The sequence below is a fragment of the Chelmon rostratus genome, chromosome 6 (genome assembly GCF_017976325.1).
Source record: "Chelmon rostratus isolate fCheRos1 chromosome 6, fCheRos1.pri, whole genome shotgun sequence".
In the NCBI taxonomy this organism is placed as follows: domain Eukaryota; kingdom Metazoa; phylum Chordata; class Actinopteri; order Chaetodontiformes; family Chaetodontidae; genus Chelmon; species Chelmon rostratus.
In genome coordinates this window covers 9,527,278-9,552,415 of record NC_055663.1, presented here as the reverse complement: position 1 = coordinate 9,552,415, position 25,138 = coordinate 9,527,278, and the positions used below count along the sequence as shown (strand labels likewise).

At 41.7% G+C, this 25,138-nt stretch overlaps 2 protein-coding genes across 3 annotated transcripts in view; one reads left to right on the top strand and one right to left on the bottom strand.

The window, feature by feature from the left end:
* Positions 1–17,453, top strand: part of ckap5 (cytoskeleton associated protein 5) — a 34,157-nt gene extending 16,704 nt beyond the window's left edge. Inside the window, exons 22-44 of one of the 2 annotated variants that reach the window (XM_041938906.1) lie at positions 121–234; positions 661–789; positions 936–1,130; positions 1,271–1,397; positions 2,282–2,364; positions 2,788–2,898; positions 4,549–4,671; positions 5,325–5,474; positions 5,567–5,770; positions 5,856–5,991; positions 6,144–6,337; positions 6,441–6,613; positions 9,831–10,004; positions 10,089–10,209; positions 11,099–11,278; positions 11,410–11,597; positions 12,025–12,100; positions 12,221–12,409; positions 12,604–12,741; positions 12,895–12,978; positions 13,585–13,744; positions 13,840–13,961; positions 15,123–17,453. In XM_041938906.1, coding sequence (XP_041794840.1) covers positions 121–234; positions 661–789; positions 936–1,130; positions 1,271–1,397; positions 2,282–2,364; positions 2,788–2,898; positions 4,549–4,671; positions 5,325–5,474; positions 5,567–5,770; positions 5,856–5,991; positions 6,144–6,337; positions 6,441–6,613; positions 9,831–10,004; positions 10,089–10,209; positions 11,099–11,278; positions 11,410–11,597; positions 12,025–12,100; positions 12,221–12,409; positions 12,604–12,741; positions 12,895–12,978; positions 13,585–13,744; positions 13,840–13,961; positions 15,123–15,386 — 3,435 coding nt within the window. In that variant the 3' untranslated portion in view covers positions 15,387–17,453. The remainder of the gene's footprint in view (positions 1–120; positions 235–660; positions 790–935; positions 1,131–1,270; positions 1,398–2,281; positions 2,365–2,787; positions 2,899–4,548; positions 4,672–5,324; positions 5,475–5,566; positions 5,771–5,855; positions 5,992–6,143; positions 6,338–6,440; positions 6,614–9,830; positions 10,005–10,088; positions 10,210–11,098; positions 11,279–11,409; positions 11,598–12,024; positions 12,101–12,220; positions 12,410–12,603; positions 12,742–12,894; positions 12,979–13,584; positions 13,745–13,839; positions 13,962–15,122) is intronic. The other variant, XM_041938907.1, reaches the window with a different exon arrangement.
* A 1,036-nt stretch (positions 17,454–18,489) lies between these two features.
* Positions 18,490–23,525, bottom strand: LOC121608488 (homeobox protein DBX1-B-like). Its single transcript, XM_041939779.1, has 4 exons — positions 23,156–23,525; positions 22,573–22,656; positions 18,920–19,122; positions 18,490–18,798 (listed from the first exon to the last, which is right to left on the bottom strand). Exons 1-4 carry the CDS (start codon positions 23,523–23,525, stop codon positions 18,490–18,492), a joined length of 966 nt encoding a protein of 321 aa, XP_041795713.1.
* Between the last annotated feature and the right edge of the window lie 1,613 nt (positions 23,526–25,138).

Genomic DNA, 25,138 nt, shown 5'->3' with positions numbered 1-25,138 from the left:
ATATATCTAAATGTCTTTTCTTTGCTTTTTGGCTCTAAAATGGAGGAAAAACAACCGCTTTTCACTATCATAGCATATTAAAATCTAAGTTAAAATGACTGTTAATCTTGTGGTCTTCAGGTCCAGCAGACCCTGACCATCCTGCAGCAGCTGGCTACAGCCATGGGACCTGGACTCAAGCAGCATGTTAAAGCACTGGGAATTCCTGTTATCACTGTACTGGGAGACAGCAAGGTACTGGACACATATTACAAACACACCACCTTAGTAACACACACCTGCGTTTCCACATTCAATGACAATGGCAATGCAGTGTTCTAGCTTTGTAAAAGTGCATTTCTCTTTACTTTTCCTTTTATTCAAATATCAGTAGAAGGAAAACAGCAAACACAGCACAGCAATAAACTGCAGCAGTTTTATACTATATAAGAATGTGCAGTATGAATGTACTAGCACAGGTTGAGCATACTGATATAAGATAGTGGAAAATGTCTGTTTTTTTTTTAAAAACCTGCTGTAACGTGCGCTTTGAAAATGTAGAGACTGCTTATGATGAAAAGGGTCAAATTAACCAGAAGAAAAGATGAGAAGATGGAAACGGTTTGATCCGTGGACAGATTCACATCCTTGGTGATGATGGACATAACTGTTCCTCTGCAGCTCAATCTAAGGACGGCCGCCATGACCACCCTGCAGGCCTGGGTGGAGCAGACTGGGATGAAGGAGTGGCTGGAAGGAGAAGACCTGTCAGAGGAGATGAAAAGAGAAAATCCCTTCCTACGACAGGAGGTACACACAGATGCACATTCTCTTTACCTTATTCCCCTTCTAGAAAAGAGAAATTCCATTTTGAAGTTTCAGGCACACACATTCAAGTCATTGTACACTTGATGCTGATCAGAGATGAATGTTTTGCTGTGAAACTCATCACACAGGTGCTAGGCTGGCTAGCAGAGAAGCTGCCCACCCTGAGGACGGTACCTGGGGATCTGATGCTGTGTGTCCCTCAGCTTTACACCTGCCTGGAGGACAGAAATGGAGACGTGAGGAAGAAAGCTCAGGACGCCCTACCCACCTTCATGATGCACCTGGGCTACGACAAGATGATCAAGGCTACTGGGAAACTCAAAGTACTGAACCGACACATTGTGCTATGACTAACAAATTACTAAGACAATTTTACTTGACTTTTCAGTGTCTGACCCCAGGCAGTGATACAAAGCGGTGTTGTTGGTGATAATTATTGTCTCTCTATCGTATCTCCCCGCAGCCTGCTTCTAAGGATCAGGTGGTAGCCATGTTGGAAAAGGCCAGGGCAGTGATGCCGGCGAAACCTGCTGCTCCTGCTAAAACTGGAGGGGGAAAAGGCTCTGCAGAGCCAAGCAGGGCTGCTTCAGGTTTGTATGACATCACTTTTAAACTCATTACATCCACAGTCTCAGGTTTCTAACTTCTATCTCCCCTCGCTCTTTATCAGTAGAAGTCAAAGTAGAAACTCGAGCATCATAGTTTTAGCTGCTGGTTACCATTTCTTTTACCAGTTGACAAACATCACAGGCAACTGATTACATAGCTGTAGCTGATTAATGTTAATTCCTTATGGGCTGAAATGAATTTTACACATTGTTTACATGCCCTCTCTGCAGTCTGATTTCTCTTCATGGTCTGAGATCATTTGTGAGGGCGAAAACTGTCTTGTAACTCCAACTCTGTGTCAATAAACAGTGAAAATTCAATGCTGGAAAAACAAAATACAGAAAATATGCAAAGAAATGTATTTCTTCACGTAGTCGAAGAATTGTGCACCCACCAGATTTTCAGTCCCAGTCCATTACACCCACAATTTATGACGCCTAACTTCATATGGTTGTCAACTGTGTATTCCCCATGCCCACCCATTTTGTGGGTGGGCATGGGGAATACACAGTTGACACTCTACAAGTAGAGTGAGTCACCCACTAATCGCAGGGTTTGCACCACACCTCTTCCTGTTCAGACGTCACAGTGTCCCTGGACCAGACTCTGAACCCCAAATTTGTTCCTGTTGGTTAGATCAGTGTCTTATGCCATCAGTGTGTGACTCTATGAATGGTGGAACCAGAGGCAAATTGTAAAGTGACTGGGGTTAAAGCGCCACGTAAATGCATGTCATTTTCAAGTGCAAAATGGAAGGAAATGCAAATGCAGTCATTCTGATGTTTTAATCATCTGTCCAGTAATTGGTAAATGAAGACATTACATTCACATGCTTGACAATTTGACCTGTGCCTCTCCTCTGCAGCCTCCAGGTCTCAGCCAGCTAGTGATGACTTAGACAGTAAACCTGAAGTGAAGAAGGTTCGGGGAGGAGCGGCTGCTAAGAAGGTATGTCTGTCTGGATCATATCCTGTTTTTGTTTTTCTGTGTGCACACAGGAACAGAGAAGTGTTGATATTTTGTTACTCTAATAAATCTTCTAATGGTTGTCTAGCCAAAGTAAAATTGGATTTTGGGTGCAATCAGATTGGATTGAAAGAATGAATTCGAGTTTGTGTTCAAATCCACTCTGACTTTCCACCACTGGCCTGGTTTTAAGTTCTGAGACAGTTAAGAGAAAATCTGTACCTGTGTCAATTATTCACATCCACCATTCATACTTCAGTTGTTGTCAGTCCTGTTAGTGGTTGTGCATATCAGGCATGCCCATTTGACATTATTTTCTTTCTGTCTATGCACACCATTGGGTTTTTATGAGTCATTTCATGACCATAAGTGTATAAACATGATGTGGTTTTTCTACTCACTCAGCCTCCCTCCCCTCCCGAGGAACCTGTCCCTCCCCCTCCCTCCAAGGACAAGGACAGTAATGCTAGTAAAAAGGCCCCCAGCAAAGGGAAGGCTGCTGCTGGCAGTCAACAGGTAGATGTGTAGCAGGGGTCCTCGTGATGAAACTCAGTCAAGAATGCCTTTACGCTTCACCTACATGCTGCTACTTATTAAAGCCAAATGGGAGCTCTAGAGCAGGGTTTCTGTTATCCCGTAATTAATATTTTTTGACTGCAAAAAGTCATATACATATTATATACATATACATAATATATACACATACATATTAAAATCTCTATTGTCATAATGTCTGCTGAAAGTAATTCCATCTGAGTACACTTTATATTATAATAGGCTAGAATTCTACTTACCTTGCCTATGCAATGAACAAAACCACTATTAAGTTGGTTTCATTGCTGATTTATTCTGAAAAAGTGCACACTCTGATTAAATGCTTTAGCCTGCCTAAGTCTAACAGTCTAAAGTCATGGCGACCGCTGATGCCGTGGCCCCAGCTGAAACACAAAAATCGTGAGCGTTCAGTAATGGAAAGGCAAGTTTCCCTGGCTGAGGTGCAACATTATAGATTGGGAAAGAAAAAATGTTTTGCCCACACTGACAAATCGGCAGAAGAATGCGCTCACCAGATGAGCAACAAACATGAGAACATCAGCTCTCTCTGAGCACAGTCAGTGTAGTGATGTAGCCTGTCTCGTCAGCTGAAAAACACACATTATATCTGGCCGAGTTTCCCCCATTTATCTGGGGCATTGAAATCTCCCAGGACATGTGGACCAGCACCAATTTGATTCATGACAGACAGAAACCCTGCTCTGGATTACATGAGTAGCAGACGTGGGCAGAGTTTCTCAGCAGACACTTGTTGGCCTGACAGATGTTAACCTTGGATCTTGGCTCAGTCTAATCCTGTCTCTCTAATCACTAACACATCCGCTGAGTACACAACTGTATAATCAAATGCACATGGACATGCAGTTGTTAGCAGGGTTTGTACAAAGTCTTAAAGGTTTGGAAAATGCTTATTTTTACCTGGTATGTTTCTAAGGTTAGACACATGCTTGAATTCAAATATACTGATGCTTGATTTTCAATGTCTGGTGCTTCATCTACACAATCGCTGAGGTAAACCAAAAAACCTTTTTAATATATGAACTGTTGAAGGGATCCCTTCATCATATTTGTTTTTTGTTGTCTCCATGCATTAAAATTAGCAAAAAAAAATCATTTTTCAGAACATACCAAATAATTGAATTTTACGTTTAATAAGCTGTACGAACCCTGTGTTAGGTGAAATGAGATCAGCGGAAATCTCTTAAGATTTCAATGTGTTACAAAGTATCGACATGGGATAAGTCAAGAAGTGTAGTTTTATGCATGCTTCCAGAAATGAAGCACAAACTGAGAGCTCACATGTCACTTTAAGTTTTCAGGTCACTCCACTGCATGAAGGTGTGTTTCTGAACGTGTGTTTTTCATGATTTGGAAAAATCATCAGTGTTTCCTGCACTGTTTATCTATTAACCTGCACTGAGATCTTTTCAGCATAACACCACTTTGTCTCCTGTTTCTACTTAACTGTCTGTCTCCTACATAACTTTTAAATGTCTTCCAAATCAGACCTGTGAGGAAACCACAGATAGTTTCCACACATCCATGGATATAGCACATTGGTTCACTCACTTTTCCTCACACACACTGTCATATTGTTGCTTCCCCTCTCAGGGTGCAGCTGGTAAGAAGCCTGTAGCCAAAAGCCAGAAGGATGAGGAAGATAAGTCCGGGCCAATCTTCATCCTCATCCCCAATGCTAAGGAACAGAGGATTAAGGAGGAGAAGCAACTGAAGGTACCTGGAGGACATGTCATCATCTCAGTGGCTTGATGCAGTAGCATCTACATACTGTGTGTCTGCGAGGTTATTAACTGCAGAAGACCAGTTACTATTTAACATTTAGGAATACAATGCAGCATGGTGAAGCCAAGAAATACAAACAAAATGCTTTGTCCCCAGCTTGTATTACCATACTTGGACTTAGAAAGACACGGTCAATAACACTGTTTTCCAAATGTGCACAGAAAAATCTACATATTGTTACGCCATTGTGCACATGAAACTTAAAAATAGTCCTCCTGTGAGTATTTTTATACACTCAGTGGTCAGATTCTTAGGCCCACTCAGCTAAAACGAACGCAGGATCATATCACTAGCACTCCTAACCTGTTCTTGTAATGCTCCAATATTGTTGCCACAGCAATGTATACAGTATTGTAAATTTCTCGTCATAACAGAAATGCTGTTTTTACATGTTCTGTTATTAACATAATCTTACTTTGTATCTGAAGAATGAGTATCTTTGTGTTCACATGTCCGAAGCTCACTGCCTCGATACTGAATGTTTTCAAAGTCAGAAACTGCTCCCAAACCAGACGCTGGTACAACTTCCTCTGCTGCTGTCCCGTGTGAGGGACTCTTTGCTGACAGAGCTGTTTCTTTTGTAGATTTTGAAGTGGAACTTCATCACTCCTCGAGATGAATATGTGGAGCAGCTGAAAACTCAAATGTCCACCTGCTTTGCTAAGTGGCTTCAGGATGAGCTCTTTCACTTTGACTTCCAGAGACACGTCAAGGCTATAGGAGTCATGATTGAGGTAGTGAATGGTCTTATTTCTACTAGGGGGTTGAGTGGTAGGAGTAGGCTAGTTTTAGTAACAAAGTCTTTGTGCGTGTTTGTATTTGCCAGAGGTTGGAGAGTGAGAGCGAGGCCACCATCAGCTGTCTGGACCTGATTCTGAAGTGGTTCACCTTGCGGTTCTTTGACACCAACACCACAGTCCTGATGAAGGTGCTGGAGTACCTAAAGCTTTTGTTTGGGATGTTGAACAGAGAGAACTATCACCTGACTGAATACGAGGCCAACTCCTTCGCCCCCTACCTCATACTCAAGGTGAGCACACATCACACTCAGAACCATAAAACAAGCCACCGTTAAAGCTTTTTTTCCCCCTTACAATTGCTTCTCTCGTCCTCAGGTTGGAGAGTCAAAGGATGTGGTTCGCAAAGATGTTCGGGCCATACTCGCCATGCTGTGTAAGGTTTACCCAGCATCCAAGGTCTTCCCTTTCCTCATGGAAGGAACCAAGTCCAAGAACTCCAAGCAGAGAGCTGGTAGGTCTCTACAGACATCGAGCTAACTGGCTAAAGTTGCGCTGATCACTGCCCAATCTCTGTCCTGTTCCTGTCAAGCCTCTTTTATGGAGAAGTTTTGGAAGAGACATATTATAACAACATTGTTCATGTGGTTTTCTTTCTGTTCTCAGAATGTCTGGAGGAGTTGGGTTGTTTGATAGAAGGCTATGGGATGAATGTATGCCAACCAACTCCAGCGAAGTCTCTGAAGGAGATTGCCGTTCACATAGGTGACAGAGACACATCTGTCCGCAATGCTGCCTTGAACACTGTGGTGGCTGTCTACAACGTCTGTGGGGACCAAGTGTACAAACTAATAGGAAATGTAAGATAGAGATACCTTTATTGTACTTTATAGGGTGTCATAAGATTCAGCTCCAAAACCTACTCTGTACAGTTTTACTTTACTTCCCTCACCTCCTTTCCAGTTGTCAGAGAAAGACATGAGCATGCTTGAGGAGAGAATCAAGCGTTCAGCCAAGAAGACTCCCGCAGCTCCCGCCAAGCAGAGTGCGACAGAGAGGCCTCAAAGAGAGCACCCAACGAACCCCAACGCCACCTTCCTTCGCAAGCCTGCACAGGAAGACCCCAACAAACTCAAGTAGGTCACCTCTGACTCAGGACTGCAGGATATGTAAATCTTAGCCGAATAAAACCAGTAAGGAAGCTAATAATATTTGTTCACCACAAAATATGGAATGTTGAACTAAAATTCAGTGCATGAGCGAACCGTTCATTTACAAAGACATTATGGAAAATATGGCTGTTAAATTCTAAATAGATGCAATACATCAACATAATAATAATACACACAAACTAAAAATAAGGTGAGCGTTGTGTTAAGATATTTAGCCACATAAAATGACAAAATCCTTAAACATTCTCCAGACTACAAGTGCATAGCAAGACTTATGTTACAGTGCCTTTGTATGCACATTACCCTCCACATTTGAAACAAATGAAGCAGTTAGCTAGTTTCAGCTGTGCTGGTTCCTTCAGCTGGGATGACAGTATTTTACAAATAAACTATTATATATCTGAATGTTTTCAAGCTAAACAGAGTGCTGGATGTTCTGTTTCGAAAAGTTTTGTTTCCATTTATGCATCTGATGTAGGTTTGACTGTATGAAAAGAATTATTTGCAAGGTAGAAATTTGTACAGAAGATAATGTGCTTCTGCAGAGGACTATGAATAGATGATCATTAGCAGTGGGCAAGAAATAATCATCAGAATTCAACTTCCAACCAACACACACTGCATCACTTTTAAAAACCTCCAGCCAGCTCTGGTGAAGAAAATCACTTGGTTCACAGGCTGTTTCATTTCCATGTGCCATGTACAGTGCTGTGGATAATGAGGCGTTTCAGTGCTAGTACTTCTCCAACACCCCCAAGAAAACACACACCAACCTCTGCTTTACAAAAAATCTTTTATCCAGTGCCGTGTAATGACACTTGAAGCATTCTTTTACAGGCAGAACACCAGCATGCTGCCAAATCAATGCAGTTCACTTTGTCGAATAAAACGTCTTGTAGTTGGATGTGTAATGTCTTGAATGTATTAAAACCCAACTTTTCCAACTGTTCTTCATCAGCATGTCAGCCATTCTGTCAACCAACCTCCTCTCACATCTGTAACAGACTTCTCTATGTTGTGCACTGCCGTTAGATTCACGCCATATTTCTTTTGAATGTTTGTCTTCTGCTCATAACTAATCAGTCCTTCTCTTCTTGTCTTGTTTTACTGACTCATTGCATGTTGGGTTGCTCTCACAGACACTTGTTGTGTTTTGAGGAAAATTGACACATTAAATCCTCTTCACTGTGTCTGAGAAACCAACCTCACTCTGTCAGTGTCTGCAGCTGGCCAGTGGGCCGGCTGTCCCTGTTCTGCCTGTCTCCTAACCCTTCATCTTTCTTCCTGTGTGATTTCCTCCTTTCTCTGCTCTGCCTGCCTTCCGTTCTGGAGCAGGATAATGTATCGCACGTATAGGATGTGAGTACCTCCTCCTCCTCCTCGTCCCTTTTTTCTACCTGTGGTCATCGTAACAACTCCACTCTGAATGCAATCTCATTATTCATAAAACTAATGAACAGAAACATTTGCTGACATTGAGTTTTAGTCTTGCTCCTTCACATGGTAGGCCATAAGGGTCATTTTTTTCCCCCACTGTCACATGATGGGTAAAGTACCAGACTAATGTTCTAAATGTCCTGATAACACTTTTAAATGTGGTTCATTCTTCTTCCCCCGTCACCCCTCCCTCTGTCTTACTAGTGTGTGTTGTGCATACTGGAAATGTGATGAACTGTCCTCTGCGTAGTCTTACACAATTTGTCAGCTCCAGATGTAGAGACACTTCGTTTTCTCCAAAGATTAGTATTTTGACTGCTGCGAGAAGGAAATGTCACCAATTGATGGTCGCATGTTTGTTTGTTTTTTTTTAATATGTTATAATTACCAACAATTTGGATTGGTTTTATGCTGTAAATGTATACTTGAAACAAGAGGACTATTAGTCATGATATTTCTATTAGCTTTTCTATAGTATCAGCTACACATTCTTAGAAATTTCAGTTTGCATTAGTGAGGGGTCACTATGCGCCCACCTGGATCCAGTGAGGCAGGTCAAGGAAATATGTAAACTGCATTCGCCCCAAGCCACATAACTTAAATCAAAATCATCAGATTTGTGTAGTTTTTTTGTTTAATCTAAATGTAGCAGTTATTTTGTTATGGGTCTTACCCACATGCCAAAGTTAAGGCTAAGAATATTACACAGCCTACGTATCATCAAGCTACCGCCCCAATTCCCAAAAAGTTGGGACGCCCTAAAGCACAGATGAAAAAGAATTAAGTCAGTTGCAAACGACTAAATTGGACTGTACATCAAAAAGGCTCAGCAAGTGATCACATTCTGTTTTATGTATGTTTTATACAGTGTCACAACTTTTTGGAATCAGGGTTGTATGTAAAAATGTGTCTTTGGGGCTTAGCAGGCAGGTATACTGCTCCTTTAGAAACTTATCTAAATGTACAGTAGAGCACAGATTCTAGAGATGATTTTTACAATGTCTTAGTTCTGATGGTGAAAACATATCACCATAATGTCGGCGTATGAAAGGCCAGTCTTCAATCATCCCTTCAATTGTCGATAGATGATCTAATTTCTGATTGGCACAAGCCTGATTCAAATATCTAATTTCCTTGTGCGTGGCAGAAAAAGCCCACATCAGTCAGTTCAGTGAGCTATCATCAAGCTAAAATTGGCAATTTTTTTGTTTGTGTGTTTTTAGTAGAAGTGTTAATAATTAATGAATTATTCATCATTAATGTGGCCAAAAATGATTGAAGGAAAATGCTTACTGTTTGTTTGAGATCAGTGCTGATCAGCTCCAGTCCTGACAGTCCAGTTGTAATTTTGACACATGCTTGAATATTTTATTAGGTTCTGCCACACAGATCCTCATTGAATTAAAAGTGGAAGGACACCCAAGGATAAACCCAGTGAACCGACCTTTTCATATAAATGTTGTTTGATTATCTGGAATTTGTTCTAAACTTATTTAAATTGGATAAAATTTAAACTTGAATGTAATTGTATATAGAATTGTTGTTGCATAAGAGGATCACTGAACTGTTTGATGCATCCCCATACTGTCATAGATTGTGAAAATAAGAATAGTTAAAGCTTGTGTCACTCAGGACTGGAGTTAAAAGGCACTGATCGATAATACACTGCACTAAATATACTGTCCTGTCCCCTCTCTTCCCCCCATCTCCATCTATTCTTCAATCCTTTCCTCTGTCCATCCAGCCAAGCCCGTCAGAACGCCCAGCTCAGCGAGTCCTCCCATCCGTCAATCCCCAAGGAGTTCCAATTAGACCTGGACATGATTGAAATGGACCAGAGCAGAGTTTGTGAGCTGCCGGACCTCGTCCAGCACAAGCTGGATGAGCTGCTGGAGCCCATCATGATCCCCGAACCCAAGTAAACACACTCAGATCTTGTTAAAACAAACATAGAAATTGAGATTTGTTGTGACTAATATTGTTTGTGCTTCTGTGTACAAAGGATGCGCTCTGTCTCTCCACACTTTGATGACCTGCACAACAGCACGGCCTCCACCATCAACTTTGTCATCTCTCAGGTGGCAAGTGGTGACATCAACACCAGCATACAGGCACTGGCACAGGTATAACACACACACACCTATAAAAACATGGTTTGGTCAAACACATTTTCAATTATCATTGCTCCTTAATGATTAAAGCAAACTGTTGTAGCTGTGAACTGTAATACAACCCGTATCACTGGTACTACTGCAGTAGTTGGATTTACGTTTACTGCTCGCTGCCATTTTAGCAGTCACCAGAGTCAGAAAACGACGTTGGTTCAAGGGGGGAAACTTGGTGGATGAAGCTGGAACCACCAGAACTTACTGTGATAGGTAGACACCTGTCAATCAAGCCTTGAACTTGACTGTTACAATACTATGGCTTAGCATGCTCATCACAGATATCAGATGTTGGCCAAATAAGCAAGAAATGTCTGTAGAGAGGAAAATAGGTAACTTAGCATTGTTGTTGTTAACGTAGTTGCTTATGTAGACATCCAGCAGTTATGGAGCATCGTTTGGAGTTGTGTTTCTGCCCACCTGGCGAATGAAATCCATTATTCACTCTCTAAAGCTCTGTTTTTGGTCTCCAACAACTCTTGAGGGAAGTATCTGGTTCTTTGCTGCTAAATGATTCACTGCGTTCACCAGCTAGTTGCTAATTGTGCCTGTTTGCAGTTTGGTGCTGAGCAAGTAGGGTATGGTGGCTTTATGGAGCTTTTCTCTGAAAAATGATGCTGTGAGGGCAGTGAGATTGAACCAGAACAGTAAAGTTGTGGGCTGGATAACTTAAGAATTAGCTGAAACTCACTATAAAGCTCCATAGAGCCAAGGGGAGCTGCAGAGTCTGATGATAACTCTCTGGGCATCACTACAAGTGACCCCTTTCACGTTGTCATGGCACATTGTTTTTTATTATTAAAATATCCATTGTTGTCAGTTTAAGGTGACATTTTCTTCCCCACAGATCGACGAGGTGTTGCGGCAGGAGGACAAAGCAGAAGTCATGTCAGGACACATCGATCAGTTCCTCATTGCTACCTTCATGCAGCTGAGGCTCATCTACAGCACACACATGGCTGATGACCGACTGGACAAAAAGGACATCATCAAACTGTACAGCTGCATCATAGGAAACATGCTGTCTGTGAGTCACTGCCTGCTGCTGCTCTTCTACATACGCTAACATGACGTATCAGTAACAGCAACTATATTGATTAAGACACTGAATGTGGAGACACTGACGTCTTTACGAACCTCCTTGTCCTTTTCTGTCAGTTGTTCTCCATGGAGTCCCTGGCCAGAGAGGCGTCTATGGGTGTGTTGAAGGACCTTATGCACGGTCTGATAACACTGATGCTGGATGGCAGAGTGGAGGACATAGAAGATGGACAGCAGCTCATCAGATCAGTCAACCTGCTGGTGATCAGAGTTCTGGAAAAATCTGACCAGACCAACATGATCAGGTTAGATTCCACACAAATGTGTACTTTAAAGGTGCCCTGTGGAGTTTTCTCCCAAACAAACAAAAGTTATGTTTATGTTCAGCATTTCTAACCAAAATAGATCACGTGTATCCTCGACCTCTAACAAGTTTGTTGAATGCATTTCTTTCCTCATAAATATACACACAGGATATAGCAAGCAAATTACTGCTGTCTTGTCCTTTATTTTGCATTAACAGGGTTTAGTCTTCTGCAACTGATATGTATGACTCTAAGCAGGCTCAGCTGTGAAAGTGTTTTAGATGTCCTCCCTGCTGTTCATTAAGGGAATTCAACACTGGGCACAGTGACCTGTGTGGACGGGCGTGGTCCCAGATGGTCTGTCGAATATGCAGATGCTAGCAAAGCATCATTCTTGACCCCTCCTTTCCTTCCTGCCTCTCTGCAGCGCTCTGCTGGTTTTGCTTCAGGACAGCTTGGTCACGACAGCTGGTCCCCCCATGTTCTCTGAACTAGTCATGAAGGTAAGGAGTGTGACAGCAGAGAACCTGACACGTTCTACATCCTACTAGTACTCACCTTGCTGTCCATTAAAATGCCCTATCACGCACGCCAAACTGACTCTCCTGTGTTTGTGTGTTCAGTGTCTGTGGAGGATGATCCGCTTCCTCCCAGAGACCATCAACAGTATCAACCTTGATCGGATCTTGCTGGACGTCCACAACTTTATGAAGGTTTTCCCCAAAGAGAAGCTCAAGCAGCTCAAGAGTGACGTCCCCCACAGAACCCTTAAGACTCTGCTACACACACTCTGCAAGCTGACCGGGGCCAAGGTAACACACACACACACACACACACACACACACACACACACACACACACAAAATGTATCTAATCATAATCTGAGCAGCATTTAGTTGAATGGGTTTGATCCTGGGTTACGGGTTATTGTCTGCTGTGTTTACTGTATTTATTTTTCACTTCATGAGATTGAATTTATGTGTTGTGTGAATGCACTGATGAACAGATCCTGGACCACCTATCAATGATAGAGAATCGTAATGAGTCAGAGTTGGAGGCCCATCTGAGGCGGGTGGTCAAACACTCTGGAAACCTGTCAGGACTCAAGAGCGACCGCGGCAACGAGAAGACTGGCATGCGCACGGTGAGCAACACCACACCAAATACACAACAACACACACGTCAGTGGCCATTTAGGTTGGTGTCAAGAATTTATACAAATTCAGTTGCCTCTTGTCTTAAAATATAACCGTGACTATAGATGTAACAAGGTTTGTCCTGTATGTTTTGTTCCCAGGAGGATCGAATGTCAAAGGCTAAGGTCAGTGACATTCTGTCTGAAATTTTTAAGAAGATCGGCTCCAAGGAGAACACTAAGGAGGTCAGTTCAGCTCCATAAAACACTTTCAAATCATTCTCAACTCACTATTTGTTTCAATTTCAGACATGAAAGGAATGTTTGTGTCGACATTTTAGTGACTTTATTAAAGGTATGCTATGCAGGATTTTCCAAAAAATGATGTGGAGACTCGTACAAAAGTAATCATCACTTGTGACCCACTAGAAGTGTGTGGTGGTGTATTTATCTGCAGAGACCCTGCCCTATCGGTGAACTGGACTTAAGACGGCTAAACTTGCTGGCTGTTTGGAGCCAATTATTCAACTTAGCGTAGCTGTTTGTTCATATACATTTACAAATGCCATTAGCACACTATAAACACATTATTTGATAAAATATTTGCAAGATACCCCATCACTCATTTTCCCGCAGGTAGATAGATAAACCACTCTTGAGTTGCTGCTTTATGCAGGTACAGTATGTGATGCTACAGGTGGCACGCTGGGCCGTGTGTTCCTGCAGCCAAGTTGGATGTTGTGGTTACAAGCAGTAACTGAAAATTCCTGCATAGTATACCTTTAAGGTTTAGTATGAGGGCCTGGAAAATATTGAGTAATGTTTCAATATTGTGTCTTATCTTCTACTCAGGGTTTGACGGAGTTGTACGAGTACAAACAGAAGTACTCGGATGCAGACCTGGAGCCCTTCCTCAAAAACACGTCCCAGTTCTTCCAGAGCTACGTGGAGCGAGGCCTTCGTTTGATCGAGTCCGAGAGAGAGGGCAAGGCTCGCATCCAGACCTCAGCAGGTACGACTGGAAGCTGCCACTGTGCCCATTGGTCAGAGTGCAGTCAGGTGTGTAAAGTAACAGTGGTGCGTGTGTGTTTGTGTGTGTCTCTGCAGTGATCCCGCAGCATGGGGTGGAGTCCAGTCTGAGTAGCAACAATGAAGAGTTGAAACCGGCTGTTTACTATGAGAGACTGAAGATCCTCAGACAGAGACAAGGCCTGGAAAACACCTCCAGGGTTAGTTTACTCATACACACTCTGACACACACTTGGCCAATACTTTTCCATTGGGTGCTGTACATCCCACCTATACATATACAAGTCATTCCAGTAGGAAAAATGCCAGAGGTGTGCTTCTGTTTGTTGACATTACATAGTTTGTCCACTAGAGAGCACTAACCTGTAATTTAATTTAATTGTAAAATGTCCCCTCAGGACTTATGTAGGTCACAGTTCTATAATACACAAATGTAAGAGCTCAAAAATATTCATCTGTTTTTTATGAAATACGTATACGATAATGTTATCATTTTTTTTGTAACTCATTTCTTTTAATCTGTCAAACATTCAGAATCCATCAGGCTCTAACACGCTGTTTACAGGATTTTGAGCCCTGAATTAAGTCCTGCATTCAGTGCTTACTCCCTTGTTTGCTTGTTGAGGAGGAATACAGCCTGAAAGGAAGTTGTTTTGGGGTATGAACATGCCTACAGAGAAGAGATACTCTCTCAGCAGATTTGGCCTTTCAGCATATCTGCAGCATAAACAGTGACATGGTATAAGTGTAAATGATTTACCACCTTTATATCAAAATTGCGACTTGAGAGATGACAACACTTTTGAATGTTATGATTAAATTTTAATGTTTTTGTGTAATGTCTTAATGTAAGATAAAATGGTGCATTCATCTATAGTGAACCAAAGTTTAATGAGAAGTTGATTTTTTTTTTTTCTCTTACTGGTTTTAAAACTCTTATCTGATTCTTGTATAGAAATAAGATACATGTGTGCTTGGTATAAAACATAATGTGTTATATCAGCTACAAATGCAGGTCTCCACTGTCTTATAGAAAATGATTTCAGTTTAAATTGTATATGCAAGATTGGATACATACCTTCCTCAAATTGTTCAGCCGTAGCATAGGAATATATATTAGCTGAGTGTTTTGAAGGTTTGCTTTCAGTACAGAATATTAAATGCTGCTACATTGGCTCTGTGAGGCTGTTGGAAACTAAAGCGTGCATTGAAAGTTGGAGTCAGAAGTTTGTTTTTGATCTGCATCAGTCTTGAAATAAATGTGTTTCATTCTGCTGGAATACAGGCCACCTATGTTCCTGACTAATATTCATTGTATGTACATAGAAGTGAACACATCTTTGTCCTCTGTCCACCTGCAGCAGGGTCTCGGAGGAAGCGAGGACGAGCCTCAGCAGCGACCTCCCATCTCCTCCCTGCTGTCCTCGAAGCCGTCGGTGGCCTCCTCCACCGACATGCTCCACAGTAAGCTGTCTCAGCTCAAAGAGTCCCGAGAGCTGTACCAGCAGGAACACAACGCACACTCCCACTCCCCGACGCATGCACACACCCGCTCCGCCTCGCCGGCGGCCAACCTGGACGACCTGAAGAAACGTCTGGAGAGAATAAAGAGCAACCGGCAGTAAGGAGCACCACGCCACCACCTCATCTCATCCGCAAAGCCTGTGGAGTTCAGCTGGTAGAAAATGCGACATCCTACTTTTTAAACTCACTCTGTGTCTCTGTTCATGTTCTGGTAGATGGAAATAGAAAGCACTTTGACACTAAGGTCCACCCCTGTGTATCAATAAACCAGGTAGCAACAGACAAATACACCCTCAAGTTTGAACCTGACTCCACCCACTGTGCCTGTAAGATATTAGAAATCAAACACACCCTAATCTGATTGTAGTTGAGTACATTCAGATTGAACTAAGGCTGTGACTGGGACTTCCAGCCTTTGCACACACACACACACACATACCAGACACGATCAAAGTCTTTTAGCTACTATTTTGACTTATCTGAAAGCTATTGAGGCATCAAGTCCTTTTTTGATTTGAAGTGTCAACCATCAGGGCCAAAAAAATAAATAAAAAATAAATAAAAATGAAAGGCTGAATCCAGAGTCCAGGAGTGACTTTTGATGTTGTGTGTAAAGGATCACATAGTCAGCTGTAGTTCTCAGTCTGTACAGTTTCATCCTAATGGACAAACTACCACACCCAGCCACCAACCCCACCCTCCTGTCCTTTCCTAGCCTCATTTTTGAGGGTGCCCCCCACCCTCCGCTCTCCTGTGTACACTTTTCACTGTATTATAATAATTGAATAGTGAACTTACCATCCTCCCTTCTCTGTTTTAGTATCACGGCACAAGATGTTTGTACATATTTAAAAGTTGTTAACCACTTAACTGTTATGAAGCGCTTCTCATGTGGTTGCAGGAAAAAAACAAGTGTAAAGAAACATTGTTTCTTCCTGTTTAAACTGTGCGTCACTGCTGCTGTGTTTGGATGGAGAAGCACTGCTGTTAAGAGCTGAAGTCAAATTTGCATCTGTGTAAATGCAGTGTGAGACTGCCCCCCTGTGGCCGAACAGTGTCATAGTGTCAGTGTGTAAACCAGTGATTTCAGTTGAAGTCCTGTTTGTATTGGGAGTTTCCAGTGATTTATAATAATTGAAGCAAGTCCACATTTGCTGTGTCAGTAGAATAAAAATTCCAAATTAGTGACTGATGTTGGGTGATGAGGCTAAAAGCTGATGTTTCTTTCAAAAAAAAAAAAATTCAAAATTTACGCTGCAACTCTAGGGCCACAACATAAGTAGAACTGCATTTACACAGCGGCATCAAGCCCTCTGTCTTTTTTCTACCTCTGATGGGGTTCAAACTGACGAGGCCCTGAATGCTGATGTAGAAGGAAGCGTTTTGTCGGTTTTAACCAGGTGTTTGTTCAGCGTCACATAGGGAATCTGCTCAGCTTTCTTCTGAAAGTGTTTTGTGGCCTTCTGGTAAGCATTTGTTTGAAGTCAGTGGTTTTCAATCCTCTGATTAAAGAGGGCTAAAAGTTTTCAGGTTCTTCCTCCAGCCACGCTCAAAATGATCTGTGTTTGGTTGCGATTAAAACCTGCAAACTTAAGGTGGTACAGGGTTAAAAACTACTGCTTTTATTGTGGAGAAGTGGCACGAGTTAGCACATCCTGACATTGCTTTTCAGCCAATCGGGAGTGAGAATCTGTCCCTCCATCACCCAGCTGATTCAGAAAGGAAGTTGGGACCAAGCAGAGCTGCGTTTCAGTTGTGTGTTGGATTGTGCTGTGGGTTGACCTTTGGCTGTAAATACTGTATGTAACGTCCTCCATTAACACCTCCCTTCAGTTATTTAACAGCAGCCACTCTGTTGTGTTTGTAGGCTTGAAGAGCATGGCATGAAGTCTGTGATTGTTTTTATTTTCTCATGTAAATAAAGTTTACATTAATAAAGCCGCTGTTTAATTAAGTCAATGTTTTTCTGATGAGGCTGATGATTATGAAGATGATGGCTGTCAGTCTTCTGTTCTGTAGCCAAGTGTTGAGTAAAGAAAAACATAAATAACATGTTTTTGTATTTAATTCAAATGTCAGTAACTAGTCTTACATTGTTGCTCTCCAGCTTTCCTTGTATAATCCATAGTGAAAGAATGGCAATAAAGTCTTGTTTTTTTTTAACAATCCATCTTTGACTTTGCTGATTATTTTTCAGAAATTGATCAAACAACTTTACATTTTTTTTCATATGTATGTTGCTGTAGTTCTTTCAGGCTGCTGGTACTGATCCAGCTGAACAAGAGCTTCCCATAGCTTCACCTCCACACATCGTCCAGCTGCATGCGAAACTCATGCTGGGAAAGTGGTGTCAGAGTTTGTCTTTGCGGTTCAGAACAAATTTAAGTGATTTGATTGGCACAAATCTTCTGTCCATATTAGGAAGCTGCAACATGCAAACATACTTTTCCCGATTAAATATTTCTGACATTGTATCCTGTAGAAATCTTGGGAAATAGGCCCATAATGTTTTCAGGACAACATTATTATAATTAGCCAATCTCAGCTTGTCTGTTTGTATTTGTGAAATATTGTGACCATACAGGAACTTAGTCTCTTAGCTTGGCTAACCGGTGTCAGCTGGATGTTAAACATACATTTAGTACAAACATGTCATACTGTAGCACACTTCAGATGTACTGCAGGATAAATAATCTGTCACCTTTCATTAAAATTGCAGTGGGAGCCGGCCTCGATCGTTACTCTCCCTCAAATGTTCAGCCAGGTGACCGCCTATGATGTTTAGTTTGAACACTTCCATGTTTATGGTGTTCGTAGCAAATGCTGCCAGGACGTTAGGTGACTGCAGAGTTGTGGATGAAGCTTCATTCTAACGTTCCAGCGGTTTGCTACCAGCAGGAGACGGGACATCGACACCAAATGAGACTTTTGGAGATTTATTTGAGAAAATATAAAGAATACAAATATGTATGGAAAGAAACATTTGTACATTCAAGAATTTTAAACATTTCAATCTACAAATATCTAAAACAGCTCAATATATGTACCTTATTCACTGTATATACATATACTGACCTACATATAAAAGTAATATAAACAGCACTGTACAGAAATATGGCACTGAGGGGGAAAGGCTGAGAAAATACAGCTATGTACAGAGCAGATTCCAGCACTTCTGGGGTGTCTGAATCCTCTGTCGAGGTCTTATGAAACTGTGATTTCTTCACTGTCGGACTCTGACAGCTCTGACTGTTTGCTGGACTCTGACGGAGACGAAGGGCTGTGATGATGATGATGGTGGTGAAGATGTGACTCCTGGCTGTCCAGCTGTACTTGGCTGGTGGGTGCAGTCCTGTCCAGCCTGTGGCAGTAGGTGCTGCCTACATCGGTAAGGTCTGGGTGGGGGTTGGTTTTGGTGGGGAGGGTCTGCTGGCGACATCCGCCGGTCGATAGCAGCTCCCTCTCCTTTGAGTTCCTCCATTTCATCCTGCGGTTCTGAAACCAGATCTTCACCTTCACAGGACACAGAGAAAAACTATACATTAATATATCAATATATAATCAATATAAGAGCAGCAGAGCAGAAAATATTTTCCTACTTGCTTGTTATATACATTCAGTCCTTGGTGTGTACCTGGGAGTCTTTAAGGCCCAGTTTACTGGCAAGTTTCTTCCGATCTGGTTTACTGATGTATTTCTGCTTCTGGAAAGTTCTCTCCAGGGCCTTCCTCTGGAGGTCTGAGAACACAGCCCGCCGCAGCATGCCCCTCCTGGGCTTCCCTCTGGGGGCCAGGGGCCATGAAAACGTTCCTGGGATGGGAACCACAGAGGAGGAAGCTGGAGAGACAAAACAAGAGACAGTGGAGAGTTAATACACAGATATACCAGCAGGTGCAGCTCTAGCTGGGACTTCAGAGGCACTGATGTCATGAATCTGAGGTCGCCCAGTGTGACCCAGCACCCCTTAAACATTCTGCCACCACAAGGGGTCAGTTCTTATATTACACGATCGGCTGTAATCTATGTAAATAAGACTTCTGTGCTTTTGCGTTTCTTAAATTGAGTTTTTAACTGGAAAGGTCACAATTTAATACCAATGCCTCAGTGTATACATAAGCACATGAGACCATCAGGGAGAAGACTGGTTGTTGTTATTTTCAATGTCTGCCCCCACGAAATCAGATTTACGGTACACAGACCTGAAAAGCTGTGCATCCTCCAAACAGCTGGTTTAAAAAAAAACAACAGCATTAAAAATATGTTGCCTCTTTCTTTTGCTCGCTTCCAAAACCAGTACACATGCTAACCAGAACACTACCGCTTCTGTCCACAGGGGCCGCCAAAATCAACAGAAAAATCAAAGTTCAATTGTAGCTGCTTTAATCAATGTTTTTGCTCTTTTCTTTTCTTTTCTTTTCATTTCTTTTCTTGTCCTGTCTCTTCTTTTCTTTTCTTTTTTTTTTTTTTAGCTTTGTTGATTTAAAAACAAACCAGTTGTTGGTTTATTTTAACAACTGGTTTAAAAAGTAGTCAAACGGATTATTAGAATTTAGTCTTTCTTAAACTACAGAACACACCTGGTTGCTAAAATTGCCAAATTCCCACAAAAAGGGCAGAAGATTCTTTGTATATATAAAACAATTTTGATCATATTTTCGCAGATTTATAACAAGATATGTGTGGGTCCTAGAAAATGTCTTACAAACTATTTATAGCTAAGTTTATTATCTAAAAGTAGGCCGTTAAATGGCTTTTAATAAATAAACATTGCTCATGTTTATATGTAAATCCGTTCACTACTACTACTTTAAGAACTCACTTTATGAACCACACTCTGACATTTAAAATAAAATTATTTTACACATTCAAATTATTATATTATTTATGTTAATTCTTATCACTTTATCAAATAAAGGGCGAATCAACAGTCAATCACATGTCATATTTTGTATATTACAATCATATTTTCTCACCATCTCAGTTGGTAGAGCAGCAGCGTTTGAATGGATGCAAGTTTGAATTTCATTTAGAGCCGGAAGCTTATTTTCTGAGTTCTGCTTTCTTTATGAGTGTATTCTGTATCTGTGTCTGTAATCTTCATTCCTTCTTGTTTCCATCGTCATCACACGGGCTCCCTGATGCTGCCCGTAATATACTTGTTCTGTCTGAAATCTGCCGTTTCAAAGCCCAATTTGTCCAGCAGTGGAAACAGAGCCTATGCTAATGAGACGGGCTCTCCAAAGCTGGGCTCACACTGCCTCTAATGAAGCATGAAGGGGGATTGTATAGGCTGCAAATGCATAGAGAAAGGTGATTGTGTTGTAATGAATTGAGTGGAAAAGGCCGTCGACAGGCCAGTATATTACAGGCCCATTAAAGACAGGTCAGTATAATGTAGAGCTGTTAGAGAGTCTTCACAAGCTTTAGAGGATACAGAGAGTTTAGGGCTGTTCACAGTGTCATACACCTGCCTTCAAGTATTATTACAGTTATTCTGTAGAAATATCCCAAAATATAGATTGTGTATGTTGTTGAATTGATAAATATGCTGGTCAGTGTTGGAAAATAAATCAAAAGAAATAAGCTCAAACCTGTGAGTTTAACAAGTCTAATGAGCAACATAGCTTACTCAAATCTTCAAGGTGTGTGTGTGTGTGCTTTTGCGCGTGCATGCATGCATGCGTGTGTGTGTGTGTGTGTGTGTGGTTTTGGCTCCTATTGGTCATGGTGCTGGGAGCTTTGTGGGCAGGCAGAGGGGCTTGGTGGGAAAACGACGGCGCGTGAAGAGGCGCTGAGTTCCTGAGCTGGGAAGATACCCGCCTCACATTTAGACCATGACAAACGGCACTAATATATTTAGAGCGTGACAAACTGGACTAATTTGTAGATTAGGACAACTGGTGCTAATGTCAGCAGTCAGTGGGCCGCCTAAATAGGCCTTCAAATTGGCGGAGCTGATTCCATGCTGTCCGAGGTATTCCCATGCTAAAAGGCTACCAACGTCTCTGACAACTGCAGAGGCCTCAGCGTCCACATCAGCTGCCACAGTGTGTTTTCACAGACAAATTCAGAGGCTGTAACGTCCAAACTTTTAGTATTTAACTTGCTTGAAGGCCTGTTTAGTTTGGTCATCTTTAATGTTTTCTCGACACCTGTCTAATTTTTAAGTCCAGAATTAGTAATGGATTCACATCCATCCGTTAGCTTGAACCACTTCTCCTTAAGAGAGTCACCGGAGGCTGGAGAGGATCCCAGCTGACACTGGGCACACTGGACGGGCCGCCAGGCAATCACAGGGCTCATTAATAAATATGTTCAGTATCACTTTGAAATCTTCATTGAATCATGGACATGTAGAATGACCTGTAGGGCTCATAGACACCATATGGTGGCACCATGAGCTATTTACCATTATTACAACTTGTAACTTCTTATTTCTACTTATCGAAAGACCATTAATGAATCGATTCTCTCTATTAACATTTATATGGAGCCAGTTGCACTAGTCCAGTTACACTAACCTGTAAATAACATGAGTGTGCCAGTGCAGAGAAGTAAACTAACCAATCAGAGTCAAGATCAAACATAAATATTTATTGATAACTGCTTTTGGATCTGTTATTTAGCCTAATAACCACTCGTTTTAGTCTCTATGGCTGAGAAGTGACTGAGGAGTTTTTGTTCCGACTAATATACAGAAAGTGAGCTATCAGCTATGAAAAGCAAATAATCAATCCTGCTTCTGCAGCGTGTGTTACTATAGAAATATTTTATTTTACATTGTAAAAGGGCTAGATCAGAACTTTTTTTGGTATATCGTCCTATTTCCTATTTCTCACTTTTTTTTTCTCTCTACAAATTGCAAATTGATCAAATTGCCTCGCAGCAAATCACAAACTTTATTATTAGTATTAATATGAGCATTAGAATTAGTGTTAGTGTTCTGCAGACAGGACTGTGACAGATATCAGATCATATCATATTTTGATCTTTGGGGCTGCGGCTGAGACACAAACCCACTTACTGACAGAAAAATGTTGATTTTGTCTGTTTGAGTATTATATTGTAAACATAAATAGTGAAAATGAGGAACATATCCTCAGATTAGCACCCAGAATAAAGGGATACCCAGATAATGCAATAAATATACATGTGAGCTTGTGGTGAAAGTGATGCCTTCTCTCATGCAGACAGGAGGAAACCATCTCAATCACACATAAACCAGCTGTAAATAAACAAATCTATCTGGTGACATACAGCATGTATGGAAGTGGTGAATCCACCAACCTGTGAAATAGGAAGCTCTGATGAAAGGATGGAGGCTTCCGTCAAAGAAAGGCAAAGGGAAGGACTTGGTCTGGAAACTCTGGACTGAGGGGCAAGCAGAAAGAGAACACAATCACATCTTCACATCTGGGCTATATCCAAGCATAACATGGACAGAAAAAGACATTAATACTACAGACAGCAGAAATGTATAAAAAGGATAATTAAAGAATTACAGCATCTAAAAATATGTTAATAACAAATATAGTTACAGCTGTTCCTCGTGATAAATAATTGATTGAATAAATAAAGCATTTTACATTTTACATCTCAGCATGCTGCTATGTATCATTTTCAACACATTCAGTGTGTTTACTGGGCCTACAGTTTTTTTTCTATATTCAGTATTCTGATGCACGGTGCACTTTGCCAGCTTTAGAGACAGAGTAGCATTAATAATAATAATAATAATAATAATAATAATAATAATAATAATAATAATAATAATAATAATAATAATAATAATAATACAGATGTTGTTATATTTCATCACCTTCATCATCATGGGCTAGCTAGCATCATTCAGTCTTTTCCTCACACTCACCGCTCCGTGTGGACGGTGCCAGTATCGCACTGACGCCGAACTTGAGGTACCCGGAGTCCGTGCAGACAGTCTGCGGAGAGCCGGGGCTGCTGTAGCTCGGGTGGCTGGAGCTCTGCAGCACAGGCCGCTCTGTGCTGGGTCCCAACGCCCGGGGAGAAGCGCTCTGCCCCGGGCTCAGCGGCAGAATGTCCCCAGGGCTTCTGGAAGTGAAAGTCCGATGGATGTAGCTGACGGGCTGGCTTAATCGGAGAAGATCTTCTACGAGGAAGCCTGAGGGGAGTGACCGGGTCAGAGGAGAGGAGAGAGCCGCAGGGGAACGCAGTAAGCCCGGGTAGAGAGGAGGCGGCAGAGCGCTGCAGGGAAACATCATGGTGGTCCGACCTGCAGGACTTTCCGACACTTTTTGAAACTTTTAGCGGAGAAGCTCTCGGTAAAAAAATGAGCCTGAACACCACACACTCTGTCTGAGCTCTCTGTGATCTCCTGGAGAGGTTTTATACAAGGGGGTCACTCTCAAACACATGCACTCGTGCGCACACGCACGCGCACAAAGTTCATGCAACTCTTTGAACGCAAAGTTCGGGGAGAGGGGATTGGACAAGGGTCCTCTGATCCACTGTGATTGGACCTCAGTCAGAAACCAATATGTTACCCTGCAGCTTTTATCTGTTTCATTTCTCTGAGTGTTTGCGAGCACTTCATGCAAAATGATTTCACTCAGGAAAAATGAGATGCTGAGACACGGACACAGTCACTTCAGTGGTGATGCAAGGTGCATTCGTCCCTAACCGATGCAAAGGAATATCACAATAAATAGATCAGGCTGGTGTGTGTGATAGCTGTGAGGGGCCGGCTCAGTGCAGGTGTGAACGTGTTCTCAAAATAAAAACAGACACAATCAGCCAATAGGTCACCTGAATGCAGCATTTAGTCACCCGCAACAACATCCGACAACTGCGGCTTTTTCAGTCAAGACAGAAAATGTTTTTACTCGCAATCCATTTATTACCCCCAAAAGAAGAACATTCATTAAAAACACTTGAAAAAGCTGATTTAGTGACAATAATAATAATAATAATAATAATAATAATCATCATCATCATCATCATCATAATAGTAATACTAATACCAGTACTACTACTACTACTACTACAACTACTACTACTACTACTACTACTACTAATAATAATAATAATAATAATTATCTCCCTCCCAAACACAATCAATCATCAGGCTAAAAGTGACCTTGGCCTCTTCCTCTGATCCCGTTAAGCATGAAGCGTCGCTGTCCTTTCTCTCAGCCGTGTCTCGCTGTCTGTCAGAGCGGCTGAAAAGGAGCTTTCACACCGGCCATTATCACAGTATCTTGTTGGATGTGATGATGAATTTAATGACACGATTTAGAGCATTTACAAAAGAGTCTGAATGCTGTTAATATCGCAGGCCAGGTCTCTAACGTCATAAGATGAGGAGAGGAGATTATTATGCGCTGCGTTTAAGACAATTAATTATTGAGTGGAGAGTAAAAAAAAATGTAAATAATAATAATAAATAATTTGAGGTCTCTAAGCCTCAAGTCTTAGGCCAAAAAATAAATAAAATAAAGTAAAGAATAAAATGCATCCTGCCTTATATCTCAACATCATCCCGTTATGTCACCAATTATCTGTCATTCCGCCTACAAGTTGGGGAGACAGGTGGCCTTTCCGCTTAAAACGATTTAAACAGAGAGAGACTTAAAGTCAGCTTTGTTCTGCTCGCCTTTGATCATATTGATCGTCTGAGTGTCCCCCGTTGACTTCAATGAGTGTAAAATGAGTCGAAGCTGAGGAACACAGAACACCCACTGCCCCTGAACGTCCCATGCGCTCTTCAATGGAGAAAGTCGTCATTGAAAACGGTGGCAGTGCGCTAGTTGTTCAAGCCAGGTATTTATGACCAGCAAACACTCAGCAGGTCAGTTTTACAGTCGTTTCTATATGT